General features: G+C 43.1%; 1 protein-coding gene across 1 annotated transcript; it reads left to right on the top strand.

The window, feature by feature from the left end:
* Positions 1-6,877: 6,877 nt before the first annotated feature.
* Positions 6,878-10,874, top strand: LOC147435974 (uncharacterized). Its single transcript, XM_086488076.1, has 3 exons — positions 6,878-8,513; positions 8,984-9,343; positions 10,728-10,874. The coding sequence occupies exons 1-3, from the start codon at positions 7,506-7,508 to the stop codon at positions 10,815-10,817; spliced, it is 1,458 nt and encodes a 485-aa protein (XP_086344202.1). The 5' UTR covers positions 6,878-7,505; the 3' UTR covers positions 10,818-10,874.
* Positions 10,875-14,044: the final 3,170 nt, after the last annotated feature.

Below are 14,044 nucleotides of genomic sequence, written 5' to 3'. Positions count from 1 at the left end.
GCAGATTCTGGATCCGGAGTTCGAAAATTCACACTCGGCGTTCCGGGAGCGTTTCCATCAGGCGACCTGGGGTTTTACCCCCCTTTCGAAGCCGTTTATGCCCTCAGAATTTCGTTCTGAGCACTACAGCAGAAGATAGATTTCAGCCGCAAAGAAATCCGTCTTGTGTAGATTGGCAAGCAGGAGGTGGTCGACATCAATATCGACATCGACATACATCACTTATTCGTCTTCAGAGCATCATCTATAGACCAGGTACACATATATATCATCAGATATATATATGCAGTCTGCATTGCTACTTCTTGTGCTTGCCAGGTTCCAGGGGAGGTGTGGCCATACGACGGCTTGACACCACTGGCATGTATTGCAGATTGATGTACTGTGATTGTGGGTCTGCTAGTTGTGAGTCACGCTAGCAGACAGACCGCCGCAGCGGTCATAGGACAGTGATTGGTCTATTATAGGATGTATGCTAGTTCTGGGCAGTTTGCTGAGCCATCTGAGAGGGTCGTGTGTGAGGTTTTTTGAAGCCAAGCACTGGGGGCTGGGTTACCCAGTGTGAGGTGGATTAGGTTGCTGGAGTTCCCCTCTACACGCATCCTCTTCGGCGACTTTTATCCCTTAGGATGTATGACTTTGTGTAGACACTGGATTGCATCTTATGCGTCAGGCCGTTGAGGCATTGTTCAGGGTTCAGTCTTGAGACAGATACAGGTTCTGTCATCGCCCAGAGAGGAGACAGTGTATGCTTACAGGACAGCATATTACAGGGATTTTTTAGATTTGTCATTGGTCAGCTATTTATGATTGTTTCTTGAGCTATCTTTTGGTTCCCAGAGCTCAGTTTACAGGGGAGACTCTGTCAAAAATTTTCAAAAATACTGACAGTTCCTGAGGAGAGGTGTTCAGCTTGTTGATTATAGCTTGTTTACTGTGTACAGAGGCCAGTTTACAGGGGAAACTCTGCCGAATTTTTCTCAGGAGTAAACAGTTTGGCAGATATGACATCTTCTCACAGTGAGACTCTTTACAACATAAAGAAGCTGGATGGCACAAACTTTCCATTCTGGAAGAAGCAGATTTGGCAGGTTTTGGTGCAGAAAAAACAAGTGAAGCCACTGAAGCTCAAAGGGGAGAGACCAGAATTTATGGCTCAAGATGAGTGGGAAGAGCTTGACGAGTTAGCTTGTTCCACAATCATGCTGACACTGGCAGAAAATGTTTACTTCAACGTAGCAGAAGAGACTACAGCGTATGGCGTATGGCAAAAGCTATGTGATATGTACGAGAAACAAAGTGCTGCTTCTCAGATTTACTGGCTCAAGAAATTGGTGGATTTGAAGATGAAGGAAGGGACAGCCATGTCAAATCATCTGAATGAATTTCACTCAATTTTCAGCCAGTTAACAGCACAAGAGATAGTCTTTCCAGATTCAGTGAAGGCTATGTTTCTCTTAATCACTTTGCCAGACAGTTGGGATACTTTTCGTACAGCGTTAAGTAATTCTGTGCGCCAGAAGGTCTTACAAGTGCCAATGTAGAAGGCAGCTTGCTCACAGAGGAAGTGAACAGGAAGAACATTGACAAAGGCAAAGGCAATAGTGCTTTGGTCGTTCGAGGGAGACAACAGTTTAAAGAGAAGAAGGGTAAGAAGGCACAAAACCGAAGTAAGTCTCGTGATTCGAAGTCAAAGGATGACATAGAATGCTACCATTGTGGCAAGAAGGGTCACATGAAGCGAGACTGTACGAAGTGGAAACAAGAAAAAGGCAAAACAAAGAGTTTTGAGCAAGATGAAAAGAAGAGTTCAGTGAAGATTGAAGAGGTGAATGTCACAGGATCTGGTTCAGACAGTGATTCTGGTATAGTAGCTGGTGACATCTTCCTTACAAGCAATCTTGATTCTGTTTTCTTGACTGCAGAGGATGGACATGCTATGAGTGATTGGATTATCGACTCAGGGGCATCTTTACATGTTTCTCCGCACAAAGAGTGGTTTACATCATATGTGGCTACTAAAGACTATGTCAGACTTGGCAATGAGCAGGTTTGTGACATACTTGGAGTGGGAGATGTGCAGTTGAAGTTTCAGAATGGCTCTTCTTTATGGCTCAAGAATGTCAGACATGTTCCAGCAATCCGAAAGAGCTTGATTAGTACAGGGAAGTTGGATGATGCGGGTTATGTGACAGTTTTTGGGAACAGCGCTTGGAAGATCTCCAAAGGTTCGATGACTGTAGCACATGGCAGCAAGTCAGGAACTCTGTACACTTTACATGTTTCAGAGGTTAAAAACCATGTAATTAATGTGATTGAGCAGCCAAGTGTGTCACTGTGGCATCGTAGGTTGGGACATATGTCAAAAAGAGGAATGGAAATACTTTCTCATTATGGTTATTTGCCTGGCTTTTCATTTCAAGATTTTGAGTTTTGTGAGCATTGTGTTTATGGTAAGCAAACACAGGAACCGCACAGATCAAAGAGGAATCGTAGGGACGAACGGTTAGCTCTTGTACACAGTGACCTATGCGGACCAATGCCTAGTTTGTCACTAGGGGGAGCAGCGTACTTTTGTACATTCATAGATGACTATTCTCGCAAAGTATGGTTTTACTTCTTGAAGCACAAGGATGAGGTGCTCAAGGTCTTTAAGACATTCTTGCAGCTGGTGGAGAATCAGAGTGGTCAGAAGCTGAAGTGCTTGAGAACTGACAATGGTGGAGAGTACGTTTCCAAAGCTTTTCAAGACTTTTGTCAAGAAAAAGGATTAAGCGGGAACTTACTGCACCATATAATCCTTCACAGAATGGGGTTGCAGAACGTATGAATAGGACCATACAAGAGAAGGTCAGAAGCATGTTGTCAAATGCTGAGTTGCCTGATGGATTTTGGGCGGAAGCAGTGGCTACAGCAGTCCATTTGATCAACAGGTCTCCTAGTAGGGTTCTGGATAAGAGTGCAGTGGCCGAGATGCTATGGACAGGCAAGGCACCTTCGTATAAGCATCTCAGAGTCTTTGGTTGTGAAGCTTATAGCCATATTCCTAAGGAGTTCAGAAATAAGTTAGAACCAAAGAGCAAGAAGTGTATATTTCTTGGCTACGGAGAATCGGGCGAGATGGGTTACCGGCTTTGGGATCCTGAGTCCAGAAAGCTTATTCGTAGCAATGATGTGCATTTCAATGAAGCCAAGTTTCACGCTAAGCCAGAGAAGACAGAGGAGATCAGAAGAGTTGTCTTCAGGGAAGATGGACCTAGTGCTAGCACATCAAGACAGCATGGTCAGGCTCAGGAACAGCCTATAGTGGCTAGAGAGGCAGAATCAGTTGTGGTGAGACGTTCTGAGCGTGTCTCCAAACCACCTGATCGTTATGTGCCATCTCTAAATTATGTCATGCTCACAGATTGCGGAGAACCATCTTGTTACAAGGAAGCATTACAAGTGGTTGACTCGAAAAAATGGCAGTTGGCCATGCAGTCAGAGATGACAGCTCTGCATAAAAACCAGACATGGAAGTTGGTTAAATTACCACAGGGCAAAAAGGCTCTACCTTGTAAATGGGTTTACAGGTATAAGATCACCGCTCATGATAGTCAGCCAAAGTACAAAGCAAGGCTTGTTGCCAAGGGCTTTAAGCAAGAACAAGGCATTGACTTTGATGAAGTCTTCTCTCCAGTGGTCAAGATGACTACATTGAGATGCTTTCTTGCATTGGTTGCTATATTGGATTTGGTGTTGCACCAAATGGATGTCAAGACAGCGTTCTTGCATGGTGATTTAGATGTGGAAATTTACATGCAGCAGCCAGAAGGGTTTGTTGAGAAAGGCATGGAACATTTGGTATGCCAGTTGTTAAAGAGTCTTTATGGCTTAAAACAATCACCGAGGGCATGGTACCATAAGTTCCACCAGTTTATGCTTTCTCAAGGCTACAAACGTAGTGAGTTCGATCACTGTCTATATACAAAGAAGGCTAAGGATGGAAGTTGGCTGATCCTTATTTTGTATGTGGATGACATGTTGATTGCTGGCAAACACTTGGAAGAAATTTCAGCTTTGAAGTCAAAGATGGCAAAATCGTTTGACATGAAAGACATGGGTGAGGCAAGTCATATACTTGGTATGCGCATTGAGAGAGACAGATCAAAGAAGTTGATTTGGTTATCTCAAACAGAGTATATTGACAAGGTTTTGCAACGTTTCAATATGGAGAAGGGAAAGGCATTGAGTGTTCCATTGCCACCATATGTGAAACTTAGCAAACAAGATTGTCCTGTGTCTGAGGAAGAAAAGGCTGAAATGGATAAGATTCCATATGCGTCTGCAGTGGGTAGTTTGATGTATGCAATGATTGCTACACGTCCGGATATTGCATTTGCAGTGGGAGTGGTTAGCAGATATATGTCAAATCCCGGCAAGAAACATTGGGAGGCATTGAAAGGTATCATGAGATACTTAAAACATACAAAGAGTATGCGCATATGCTATGGTAGTCAGGATTTGAGTGTCAGAGGATACACTGACTCAGATTATGCAGGAGACTTGGATAAGAGGAGATCTACATCAGGCTATGTCTTTACATTGGCTGGAGGTGCCATATCATGGCGATCTCGATTACAAGATTGTGTTACGCAGTCTACTACAGAAGCTGAGTATGTTGCAGCAAATGAGGCATGCAAAGAAGCTATTTGGCTTGGTAGATTGGTTGCAGACTTGGGAATCAATGCAGATATGCCAGAGTTATATTGTGATAGTCAAAGTGCTATACAATTGGCAAAGAATCCAGTGTTCCATTCGAAGACTAAGCATATTGATGTGAAGTATCACTTCATTAGGGAAGTACTTGAAGACAAGCAGATACAACTGCTGAAGATCCACACCAAGGACAATCCTGCTGATCTACTCACAAAGGGACTTCCAGGAGAGGGCTTTGTGCATTGTCGTGAGTTATTGGGCATTGGATAGATGGCAGCCATGTAAATCTTTGTACATTTATGTTCATAGATTTACAGTTACTTAAAGTGCCACATTGGACTTTAAGTGGGAGGTTGTTGGGATTAAAGCCCAAGTGGCCTCTTATGCGGATATGGCCAGCCGCCCGCCTAACTCACTTACCTCTAACTCTTTGTATATACTAACATATTCTTTGTGAATACTAAGGATTTTGGGAGATAACCCTTCTAACATCTCTCTGCGTACTGTACTGTGTAAGCTCACTGTGTGTGTGTGTGAGAGAGAGAGTCGACCCACGCTCCGCTCCGCGACTTCAATTAGAGGCCCTCCACACGGTGCATTTGGGGGGCACTTTCCTTTTCAAACCTGCGAGGAAACATTTTCACATTACGCGTTTGGCAAAATTTCTCGGCTCCATCGCCTCCACGTTCCTTTTGGCAAACTATTGCTAAAACAACAAAAGTTTGTGAAACTAAGCCTCGAAACTTGCAATCGCCTGTCGCAAACCTGCAACAACCGGTGAACCAGCCCCAAAAATGGCGAAGCGTGCGCTCAATGCGCTGTGTACTGCTGCAAACGCAAAGCGGGTGAAAGCGCTGCTTTTCTTACGCTCGACAGTTGAGCACCTTTTGCTTCGTTTGTAGGGCGCTTTGAAACGCGCCGTGTGGAGGCGCTCTTATACAATAGCACTGCATCAAATGGATATCAATTCCGGTAAAAATAACTTTTCATAGCTAATGTTTGCCTCTTCGGATAACAAGCCCCATGCGCAGACATGGTCTATTTAAGTGAGTGTGTGTGTGTGTGTGTGTGTGTGTGTGTGTGTGTGTGTGTGACAGGGCCCTTATTTCTGGAGTGCCTCAAATCTCTAAAGTAGGTTGAATCTTTGAGTTGACAATGCAATTTGATTTCACTTCAAAAGGTAAAGGTTATGAGGCGATGCTTGCATCAAGTTGCGTGGGAAAGGTGAATCTAGAAGTTACTCACGTTTTACCGTCTTGAAATAGTAAAAAACAGAGAGAGAGAGAGAGAGAGAGAGAGAGGGAGAGAGCGTCTGTTGCCAACAGTTTTTCAGTAGGCTAAAGTGCCCCCTTTTTGGCATGCTAAAATTTCCCTTATATGCGTAAGATTGTATTTCTGCTAGTAGAGAGAGAAAGAGAAGAGAGAGAGAGACCCCAAGCGCACACCATCGATCTAGCCTATAGGACGACACTCGAGTAGCGTTCCAAAAAGTGTCTTGGCTTACCCTTTAAAATTAAAGAATGCCAATTGGAAACAAGATGAAAAAGGAAAATTTTGAGAAAAATAGTGTAATAGTATCGTGATTCGTTAACTATGTCAAAATTTCCATTAGGAAAAATGGCAAGTTGGAATTTGTATGGATTTTGGGGGGGGGGGGGGGGGGAGAGAGAGAGAGAGAGAGAGAGATGATTGTCATCCAAAGAAAGAGAGATGATTGTGTGTACTATGTACGCACGCGTGTGCATGGGGGGGGGAGAGAGAGAAAGAGGCTGCGTTGATGGCGCATGGCGCTGCGCCATGCCGGTGGCAGGACGTCCGGAGCAGCAGGAGAGACGGAGGGAGCACATGCAAATGCATGCGCTTTGTGAGAGTTGGAGAGAGCGCTGGGTGTGTACCGTGGGGTGGCTCTCATGGTCCGCCGTTCTGCAGGCAGAAGCTCTTCATTACCCTCCATTCGCAGATTTTTCTAATTAAATATAGTAAATATTCTCCTCGACATTCTCTTTAATATTCCAGCTCCAGCATATTTGCGTCCCCAGAATCCTCTCTCTCTCTCTCTCCTCTCTCTCTCTCTCTCGTACACACACGCAGGCATAAAAGCCCTGCCATGATGCCATCGCCCACCTATAAAATTCAACCATCTTTGTAAATCATCGAAACTTGGTCTTCTTCACCCACCCAGACATGCCATTCCTGCATTGCTAGTTTTTTGCATCGTCTACCCTACTTGACTTCTCTACTCAGTGCTCATCATCCTTTTCATGAACCTCACTACCAACAAATGCAAATCCATCTCTCTACATCACTCGAATTTAGTCACATAGGTGAGTTTCGCATGGTGGCTACGTGCAGCGTTTTTCTGTCATTAGCTGCCTCCATCTTCTTGCAGCAACAAGGCCAAGGCTCAAGCAGCTTGGTCAAGTTATGCTAACTCTGCCGAGTCCTTTTCATCGCCTTTGCCGACTCTCTCATATATCAATCACCCCGTTGGGTAGTCCTGTGTATGTTTACGCTGACCCTGCGCCGCATAACATATGCATGCGTACGTGCACATTCATTGATATTATAATTCTCTGATTTGGGCTGTAGGAACAGTATCATTAGATGAAAAATCCTTGAACTTAAGCAAGCGCTACTCATGCACTTGCCAGTTGAAGCTCTAAAAGCATCTAAGGGACGAAGGCACTGCCGGAGATCTAGAAATAGAGCACAACTTATTAGCACGAGTCTGCCGGATCAAACCCAAGGCCGGAGAGTCCATAAATGGCAATTGCTTAATATCTGAGAGGCCACATCGTCGCATTGGCATGCCTCCTGCGGTGATGGTAGGTAGTCTGCCAATAGGAAATGGGGACTCCCATCTCATGTGTAACTATCAAGAATTAGCCACATTGAGTGAGGCTGATCTTAGTAGCATGATAAGCTCCAACACAGGCAATTTGCTAAGTGCCCCACTGAAGGATGATCATTACAACTGTTTGCATCTTGAAGAGGAGGTCCCATTAGCAGTCGACGATTTTACTGCCATTGATTACTACCAGAGACTACTGAGCCATCTAGAGCCGTCTGCCTTTGCCTATGATAACCCTCGCTCCACTATCGACTACGAGGTCGATACCGGCAGACCATATAGTGGCTCCATGTTTCATAAGCCTTTCAATGCAGACGGCGCTAATGTCACAATTTCACCTTTAAGCTTCCCATTGACTCCTAGCAATTTTTGTCAGTTGCCGATATCAGTCGGTTCATCCTCTCCTTTTGTTTCAGATGATGGGTTTGGTGCACACATCTTCAACGAGACCCAGGCTATGGAGGACCAAAGCAAACATTCTACTCACCAATGTGGCGAATACGAAGGGTGTTATAGCCCTTGCATTATAGGGCCAGCTTTGCCTCTTTCCTCTATATTCATTCCCCCAAATGCGGCCCCTTCCCAAACAATCCCGCAGTCCCTCCTTACTGTTGCAGATGAGGGCTGTTGTCACAATCTTGACAATAACAAAAGCGAGATGAGGCAGCGCTGTTTTCTCAGCTCGAGTAGGCAATCAGAATCATTTGAGAGCAGAAATACTCACACAAATATGGACACCATTGGGGTAATGAGCAACACTGGTGTTTCAGATAATTCCCATACTGCAATTACTGTTGATAAAGCAATCAAGAAAAAGAGGAAGCGGACAAGGTCGCGTAAAAATATCGAAGAGCTGGAGAGCCAGCGCATGACCCACATTGCGGTCGAGCGCAACCGCCGCCAACAGATGAACCATCACTTGAATGTTCTCAGGGCCCTCATGCCTTCCTCATACATCCAGCGGGTAGGCTCACAAACTCTTTGTTTTCGTGTAGACAGAATTGTATGAGTCATACCCTCAACTTCAGCACTTTTTGGAGATAGCTGTACTCTTAACACAATCTGTAAAATAGGTTACAAGTTGTGTGCGCATATCACGTGCCTTCCCTAATAAGGTCTTGCAGTATGTCACTGCACCCAAACTTCTAATTACTGAAGGAGTCCTTATAATGTATTAATCATTTTGATGACCCATGAGGCAACTCTTGGGTATGCAAAACACACACGACACAAGTGTGCCAGATGCACAATCGACCATGCGCACATGATCACATGCACACAATCGACCAAGCGCACATGCATGCACACTCAAACCATTGCTTTGCATGGCATAATATGATTGATGTCAGGTGGTGACCAGAGAAAGGAGCATGTACATGCATACATACACATGGACAATCGCTTGTAATGTTAAACCAGCTTATATTGTAGCAGGGCGACCAAGCATCAATAGTTGGGGGAGCCATTAGGTTTGTTGCAGAGCTGGAGCAAGTGTTGCAGTCATTGCGCTTGCAAAGACAGTTAACAGAGCAGACGGCGGGTTCTTTCTCGCATGTGGCCGAATGCAAAACCTCCCATGTAAGGGAGGAGTCACACGCGTGCTCTGAATCCTCCAGTGTGAGAGTGCAGGTTAATATGGCCTCCTCCTCTTCCATTCTTGTCAAGGTCCTTGTCCCAAGAAGACCCCGCCAACTTCTCCACACCTTGCAGGCTTTCAACCTCCTCTCTCTCAAAGTCCAAAATCTGAGCGTTACCTCTCTTGACATCTCCATGTTATACTCAGTCAACCTCAAGGTAATCTGATTCAAAACTCATTCTGGTTTTGTCTTCTTTTGGTATGTCCCTTCCCACACATCGACCGTAACCACTAAAGTCATCACGTGAGCACCTTCTTCACTATTTGGCAAGGGGGTTTTCAAATGGGATAAGGGTGAGGGTCATCCGAGCCAACGCATGTGTTTTTGTAAATTCGGGCAAGTAGGTAAATTTGTGTCCGCACTTTCAGCCTCGAACCCACGACCTTCCCCATGCGGTGCATGTGTTCTAACCACCACACCCGCATGCATTCATTGAAGTATGTGGCATTTCAATGCCACATATGTAAATGCGGGTCGATTTGTAAATTCGAAACAGTTTTGTAAATTTAGGCCACGCAATCTTGTAAATTTGGGTTGCTCGAATTTGTAAATTCGGACCGCCGGATCGCACAGCTTACAATGCGCGTGCCTCACATTTCTCACCTCCACCTTTGATCCCATTTGAAGGTTATACGTACTCCTAAATCAGTGACTTATTTTCACACACAAACCTCAGGGGGTGCACTTATTAAAAACCATCTATATCACATGCGTTCAAATTGTATTAGAAAAAGCCATGAACTTACATACATACTGGGGGCAATAAAATGACCCCTTTTGCTTGTTAAACTTATGGGAAATTAAGAAAACCCCTGAACTGTAAATAAAACAATTTAAAATGATGTAAAATTTATGACTTAAAATATCCCTCCTATTGAACCCACATGGTACACTAAACATTTTTTGAGGCACACCCACCAAGACACAAACATACACCTTGATGACTAAAGATATGGTCCCCCGACAAAGATTTTTGTGAATCATCATTGTTACATACGTCTTATATCTCGAAATCTCTTAGACTCCAAAAGGCCACCTCATATACCTCTCCTGTCTGAGTTATGGTGTCACCCTCTTGTAAATATGCCACATTAGTGACCTTTTGAACTTTGCATATTGAACGTGAATTCATGTGAGTATCCAAACAAGGGGCAGAGGCTACTCCCTCCCACTTAAATCCCTCAATGAACCCTTGTATATCGAAAGATGGAAGGATGCCTTCTTGCATCACACGACAAATCTCCCAAAGCCAACTTGGCTCTTGATTGCCAAAGAAAACCCGATATGTCATAAAGATAGAGCTTTACTGCTAAGAAGACATGAAAATGAAAAACCAAACAAAACACTTCATACATAGAGAATTCAATTTAATACAGATTTGAAGATGTTAAGTGCCATTTCAAAAAGTCTGTTAAAGCTGAATTTAGCTTCCTGGTTGAGCATGCTTGCAAGATATTTCTTGAAATATGTATTTTTCGTACGTTTTGAAAATGTATCTCTCTACAGCACGCCTAAAATTTCTCTGTACTGTTTCCATGTAGGTGGAGGAGCAATGCAAGTTTCAAAATCCTTTTCAGCTTGCTAAGTCAATTCATCATATTCTTGAGGCCTTTGAGGGAAACATATACTAGTGACCATGTATTTGATGGTCAAATCCCATCCTAGACTCTTCAATGGTTTTGATTCAAACTCCATTCATCGTTTTTAGGGACCAAATTTTCTCATTCAGTATAACTCTACTTTTACACGCATGCACGCACGCACGCGCACACACACACACACACATATAGATATGTGTGTGTGTGTGTGTGTGTGTGTGTGTGTGTGTGTGTGTGTGTGTGTGTGTGTGTGTGTCACACACGCACGTGCACACACATACACACACACACTCTCTTTTTTTTGTAAATCTGATTTGATTAATTTACCTGTGAGAAACCTCAAGGCGAGGAAAACCCACCAAAAAGATCATATACAAAGGGAAGAACACTGAAGTGCTTTGCCATACAAAAGCGCGAAACGCAAACATAGAAGAGCTGCAAGATTTCCAAGGATGTGTCCCCAAACACACACACATATATATGTATACACACACACACACACACACAAAATGGATTGAAATAAAAAGGGAGCTTGATACTCATCATAGTACATCAAAGTGTGAAGGCACACATCACACTAAAGGCAAGAAAAGTCAAATAGGCAATAACAGGTACAACAAGTGGCAAAAAAAACCCTGAAATCTTAAGAGAATACGTTAAGAAATGGACCACTGTGATTAGGAGCTACAACAGAAATAGGCCACCCGACCACCTTCCAAATGCAAGGTTGAAAAACTCTTACCATAGAGTCCTCCAACTTAGACTCCTGCGGGCGGTCTATGACCAAAGGCCTGCCTAACCAGCACCTAACCACCATCGCTAACAAGACACTATCTCTGTATCAAAATCTACAATGACTGCCCTGCGAAAAGAGGAGCAACTCCAATACATACAATCCGGAGCAGGCCACGCCACCCTTAGACACCTAGAGAAGAGACTCATTACGTTGGGGCAAAGAACTACAGCTAGGAGGACAGTAACGACCAATTAAAGGTGTTAACAAGAAAGGAATAAAGCATACTCACCCACACCATGCATGCAAACATGTAATCAAACAAACAGTAATAGCAGAATATACCAAGCAATCGAAAAAACAAATCGCATGCAGCACACAATCACAGAAAAAGAGAAACTACAGATAAAACAACCAAAAAAGAACGGAGAGAAGCAAAAAGGCAGGGCGACAAGGACGCGTACAAACTGACCACAAGGAGCTTTGGACGTGTTTCTAGATAGCAAGTTAGAGTACATGCTCAATAATTCCTAGTTACAAGTAGGAGTTTTCCTATTTAATCTAGCAAATAAGCTAGCAATTTTCTAATTCATCTAGCAAATCACAAACTCCTATATAGTAACTTGCTCCTGGACGTGTTGATGTAGTAAGTTCATATAGTAAGTCATAAACTCCTGTATAGAAACCTGTCCTTGTACGTCTTTATCTAGTAAGTTATGAACTCCTATATAGTAGCTAGCTCTTTCGCATCCTCATTTGGTAGTTTATAAACTCCTATATAGCAAAGGGTGTTTCATCTAGTAATTTATCACTTACTATGGATCAAGTAATTGTAGTAAGTTTGTCTGCCCCTAATTTCATTTTAGTAAAAATTCATTAAGCATAGTTAAACAACTAATTATTGACAAATATCATGGTTACTTGCTCGATCATCAACTAAGTTTCTTAATTGATATATTTGTTGCTAATATAAATAAGAAAACAAAATAAAGTCTCATAGTTGTAGAGGAAGCTATAAAAGGGAAGGGATCAAAACATTTTATATCTCACACACTCTATCATTGATTTGTAAGTACCACAACTGCATACATTGTCCTTAGAGAGGAAAAGATATTACAGGATGATGGAGATTATTGTAAACTTTTTGAACAATTTATGTTATATTCATCCAAATAATATTAATGATACACTACAAGAGGTTGTGTGCTCTTGTGACGCTGTTAGCGACGGAAATACACTGGGTTTTTATAACCCCTGGCGTCGTTAAAACCGTCGCTAATAGCGTCGCTACGAGAGCGTCACTATATGCGTCACTATAGGCGTCGCTATATAGAGACGCTCATAGCGACGGTTATAGCGACGTTTACACAGAAGTCTATAGCGACGCTCATAGCGACGCTACAGAGCCATAAATAGCGACGGTTATAGCGACGCCCGAGAGAAATTTTTTTTGGTGACAGGACATTGAATGCCCTATCACCCATCAACCATATTGTACTTGATTCACTTTTTAAAAAAAGTACAAGGGTAGATAATAGACCCAAAATAGTCACCCACAAGACTCATTGTTTGCAAAATTGACAAGCGTAAAATTGACAATTGTACACATCATAGGCAAAATGAATTGATTGGCAAATGTAATAATGACAATTGTACAACATCATAGGCATAAAGAATTGATTGGCAAAATGAATTGCGGTGACAAATGTAATAATATACATGGTTCAAAAAGACGTATAAAATCCGCCTCATGATACATAAGCTATGAGAAACCCTAAACTAATGCTATCTAGCTACGGCTAAACTGACGTCGTTTAGTCAGACGTCTCATCGCGTCCAAGCGGCGTATCTGTCGGATTCTGCAAAAAAAGACAATAAGATAGCTTTCAGTAAGTATAAACATATAACGACATTTATAAAACAATACAAAAAATAGAAAAGAGTAAACCCTAATACTAACCATGCCGCCGCGAGAACTGAGAATGTCCATCAGGGCGTTTAAGCCCTTCCTGCCTGCGTACTCGCGCTCGTGCGGTGTGGGATCACGTCCTGTCATCGACCACTGTCAAAACATACAAAGATTTCATTATGTTAGAATTAAAAAACTCATAAACCCTAAACTATCGAACATAAAGAGCAATGCGAAAACACTTACAAAATCGGCCTCAAATGATGCCCATCCACCGCTCCCCAAGTGGTGCGAGCTCCCTACCTCTACTCGCGCTCTGGCTGCATCCTTTTGTTGCTTCCACTTGTCGGGATTCTCGCGCGCTGCTTTCTTCGCATTCTTCCAATCTTCTTTGGCCAGCCAATCTGGCCTGTTCCACCCATGCTTGATTGCTTTTTGCACTTCGAAATGCTTGTGTTTGCAGTATTCGCGCATTCGAATCTTCATCAGGTCTTCATTGAAGTGCTGATCCCATGTTGGAACGGGAAACTCATCATGAAGTATGCTGATGACTCTGTCTTTTAAATCACTTGGTACTTCACTCCATTTGTTTAGTATGTAGTGTCTAAACAACTGAGA

This window comes from Adiantum capillus-veneris, chromosome 18 (genome assembly GCF_014529385.1).
Source record: "Adiantum capillus-veneris isolate H3 chromosome 18, ASM1452938v2, whole genome shotgun sequence".
In the NCBI taxonomy this organism is placed as follows: Eukaryota; Viridiplantae; Streptophyta; class Polypodiopsida; order Polypodiales; family Pteridaceae; genus Adiantum; species Adiantum capillus-veneris.
Note: the sequence above shows the minus strand (reverse complement) of the source record. Positions and strands in the feature narration are given on the sequence as shown.

Excerpts from the sequence above, each read along its gene's own strand:
- LOC147435974 (XM_086488076.1), top strand. The coding sequence starts at position 7,506 with ATGCCTCCTGCGGTGATGGTAGGTAGTCTGCCAATAGGAAATGGGGAC. Across the intron at positions 8,514-8,983 it reads CTTCCTCATACATCCAGCGG|GGCGACCAAGCATCAATAGT; the intron begins GTAGGCTCACAA and ends ATATTGTAGCAG. Across the intron at positions 9,344-10,727 it reads TATACTCAGTCAACCTCAAG|GTGGAGGAGCAATGCAAGTT; the intron begins GTAATCTGATTC and ends GTTTCCATGTAG.